Consider the following 4,018-nt stretch of genomic DNA (forward strand, 5'->3'; position numbering starts at 1 on the left):
CACACACACACACACAGGTTAGGATGCTGGACACACACATACACACACACACATACGGAAACAGGTTAGGATGCTGGACACACGCACACACACAAGGAAACAGGTTAGGGTGCTGGAAAAACACACACACACACACACACACACACAGGTTAGGATGCTGGACACACACACACACACACACACACATACGGAAACAGGTTAGGATGCTGGGAACACACACACACACACACGCACACGGCCACAGGATCCAGTCAGGATGGAGAAACCAGAACCCGGACTACCCTACCAGGTCCCTGTGGATGAAGCCGTTGGCCTCCAGGTGCTCCATGCCCTCGCTGACGTCCAGGCAGATGCTGAGCAGGGACCCCGGGCCGAAGCTGCCCCGCCGCTGCCGGAGGAAGTCCAGCAGGCACCCGTTCTCCATGAACTCCGTGACGATGTAGATGGGCTTCTGCTGGCTGCACACGCCGTACAGCTGCACCAGCTTAGGGTGGGACAGCCTCCTGGGGACAGAGACCGGGAGTCACTGAATACTGGTCTACTCCTATACAATACAGGTCTACTCCTATACAATACAGGTCTACTCCTATACAATACAGGTCTACTCCTATACAATACAGGTCCACTACTCCTATACAATACAGGTCTACTCCTATACAATACAGGTTTACTCCTATACAATACTGGTCTACTCCTATACAATACTGGTCTACTCCTATACAATACAGGTCTACTCCTATACAATACAGGTCCACTACTCCTATACAATACAGGTCTACTCCTATACAATACAGGTCCACTACTCCTATACAATACTGGTCTACTCCTATACAATACTGGTCTACTCCTATACAATACAGGTTTACTCCTATACAATACAGGTCTACTCCTATACAATACAGGTCTACTCCTATACAATACAGGTCTACTCCTATACAATACAGGTCTACTCCTATACAATACAGGTCCACTACTCCTATACAATACAGGTCTACTCCTATACAATACAGGTTTACTCCTATACAATACTGGTCTACTCCTATACAATACAGGTCTACTCCTATACAATACTGGTCTACTACTATACAATACTGGTCTACTACTATACAATACCGGTCTACTCCTTAAACCTATCAACATATACCTAATCGGTTATTCCAAGTTCTTAGATGCCAACAAACTGTATTTAACACTCTCAATTAGCAAAAATCTAGAGTTATTTAGAAAATAGATATACAGACAGTGTTGTCTTCCCGTCAAAATTTTGTTCCTGCTTTCTATCAATGTTTTTCACTTTTTCTTAAGTTTTTGTCCCTTTTTTCAACGTTTGTCACTTTTTTTGTTGTTGTGTTTTTGCGTAGTGTTTTTAGCACTATGTAACACTAACTTATTAGCTTTAGTTTTACAGTTATTTTTGGAATTTATGGTCAATAAACCTCATTTATAGGAAATTGTACCTAATGTTTGAGTTATAAAAGCAGAAATTAGGAATTATTGAGACTAAAACTAAAGGAATGGATGTTGATGATAATCACAGACTGGAATATGTCAACTTTTACTCAATACTATTTCAAAAACACTTCCATTTGTTTTACAATGCTATACAATTGAATAAGACGCCCCAAAATTAATGAAAGTAGAGATTTGTACTTGGCAAAGAGCGTTGGGTGGAATCAATCATGTTATTTTGGGGAATTAAAAAAAACATTGATATAGGACAACATGAGGACAACATGAGGACAACATGGGGACAACATGAGGGCAACATGAGGACAACATGAGGACAACATGAGGACAACATGAAGACAACATGAGGACAACATGAGGACAACATGAGGGTTAAACTAGTTGTTACTGAAGCGTTGACCAGAGCATCGCTGCGTCACTAATTGAAGGCCGTGTCCCGCTGATCATCACTAAGTTAACTGATTTACTCTGGGGCAACGTGACCTTAAAATTTGTGTTATTACAGGCCACCGTGGCTCAGAGGAGGACCGGAGGACAGGAGAGGATTACTGCATGTTGTTGTAGTTCTTACTCTTCTCCACTAGAGGGCAGCAGACGTCAAGGGTAGATGAGCCACTTAATGCTCTCTTAACTGGGCTAATTGTTTTTTTTTGGCTTTTATCTGACAGGATATGTTAGACATGGGGAGATTATACTTGGCAAAGAGCGTTGTGTGGAATAAATCATGTTATTTTGGGGAATTAAAAGAACATTGATATAGGACAACGGGTCAATTTGACCAGAGGACAACATGAGGGTTAACTTAAAACTGTCACTATTGTTGTATTGTTCCTCTGCTTTTCTGTCTCATTACTTGTTTGATGCTTATTGGATTGCTAGATTTTTGCACTTGTTGTTAATTTGCATATTTACTTTGCCCCCCCCCCCCCCCCTTACATCATGACTTTAGCCTCCTCGATGAAGTCCTCCTCGTACATGGCCCCCTCTCTGATGGCCTTGATGGCCACTCGGTGCTGAGCCCTCCACTTGCCGAGCCTCACCAGACCGAACTGGCCGCTGCCGAGCTCCTTCATGAAGGTCAGCTCGCTGGGGTCGATCTCCCACTTCTCTGGACGGAAAAAAATAAACACAGAAGGGTAAATATCAACGTTCAGTCGGGATACTGTTTAGAAACATTTCCATTTTTTTTTCTCCAAATTCAAAAAAAAAAGGAAATGAAACACCCTAAAATTCAACGAAAGACGAGATCCGATATTCATATATCCGATCCATGCTATTTATGGGTAATCAAAGAAAAGAAACCCTGATATATTTCTGATATAGAAAGTTAGAAAACGGGTCACATTTGACCCACAGACGACACAAGGGTTAAAAGCTGAGCAGGGTCACTGATCAGGCAATAATCAGGCCGGCTAAGACCATCCTGTCTCATAACTCGTGTTTGGTTTTCCCCGTTTGAGCTGTTGGACTCCGGAAAGAGGGACAGGGTCCTCTGGGTAAATATAACAGGTATAAGTATCATTTGTCCCCATCGCAGTAAAGCTCATTAATGAGCAGCGATGAACGTATGACTATGAATTATTTAATTATATCTGTGACTGTGATGGATGGAAATGATGAATGAAATTGTTTTTTGTTTTAAAGGATGGCTTTTATCTTATTTTAGAATAGAAAATAGTAAATCTGCAATTTGCACGGCTCCCTTGAGTAGCCCAAATGTCGACTGTACATTTGTCTTTTAACCCTTGTGTTGTATTCCCGTCGACTTGGAATGGTTTTTATTTTTTAACATTTGGTTGTCTTTTTTTGACCCTTTTGACATTTTTGTGGCTTTTTCCCGAAAGATTTTTAAAACTTTTATTTTTTTTAATACATTTTTGAGACTTCATTTGAAAATTTTCTCTCTTTTTTTATACTTTTTTACCACGTGTTTTTTTCTCCAAATGCTAAGAAATTGACAAAACACACCCAAATTCAATGAAAGTAGTGACCTGATTATTAATTTAACGTGCGAGGAGCGTTGTTAAGAACCATCCACGTCACTTTTTAGGACAATTTGTTTGAAAGAAACCCAAATTTCTGATATAGAAACTTTTTAGAAAAGAGTCAAATCTGACCCGAAGACAACAGGAGGGTTAATTAATTTTAACCCCGTGCTTGTCGTTGTGTCTGTAACTCTTGCAGCAAATTAAGTTACTCAATGTCCAAAACGAATGTCTCCTTAGGGAGACCAATAGAAGGACTTGGACTTTGGACTCACCGTAGCTGAAGCCGGCGGTGGACGGAGCAGACTTGTCATGTTTCCCTACGGGGTACCGTAACCTGGCAACCAGACCTGGGTTACAGAGAAAGGACACAGAGACATGTTCACACACGTAGTCCACAGGGTGCATGGAAGCAGATGTCAAAGTTAAGAAATGGACTCTCAAAAAATGGACCATCAAGAAAGAAAGAAAACACTCTGGGTTGTTATGAGTTGCATAGTCTGTCCACCAGAGGACGCTCTACAACGTCCCTGTTAGTGATGGTGTTACATAGTCTGTCCACCAGA

The 4,018-nt window shown here is 41.3% G+C and overlaps 1 protein-coding gene across 3 annotated transcripts in view; it reads right to left on the reverse strand.

The window, feature by feature from the left end:
- The window catches only part of tec (tec protein tyrosine kinase), a 19,685-nt gene that overhangs the window by 3,424 nt on the left and 12,243 nt on the right, over window positions 1-4,018 (reverse strand). For all 3 annotated transcript variants that reach the window (XM_034901086.1, XM_034901088.1, XM_034901087.1), the window contains exons 12-14: window positions 3,728-3,802; window positions 2,404-2,575; window positions 287-503 (exon numbers count right to left, since the gene is read on the reverse strand). In XM_034901086.1, the coding sequence (XP_034756977.1) occupies window positions 287-503; window positions 2,404-2,575; window positions 3,728-3,802 (464 nt within the window). The remainder of the gene's footprint in view (window positions 1-286; window positions 504-2,403; window positions 2,576-3,727; window positions 3,803-4,018) is intronic.

The sequence above is a fragment of the Etheostoma cragini genome, chromosome 19 (genome assembly GCF_013103735.1).
Source record: "Etheostoma cragini isolate CJK2018 chromosome 19, CSU_Ecrag_1.0, whole genome shotgun sequence".
NCBI lineage: Eukaryota > Metazoa > Chordata > Actinopteri > Perciformes > Percidae > Etheostoma > Etheostoma cragini.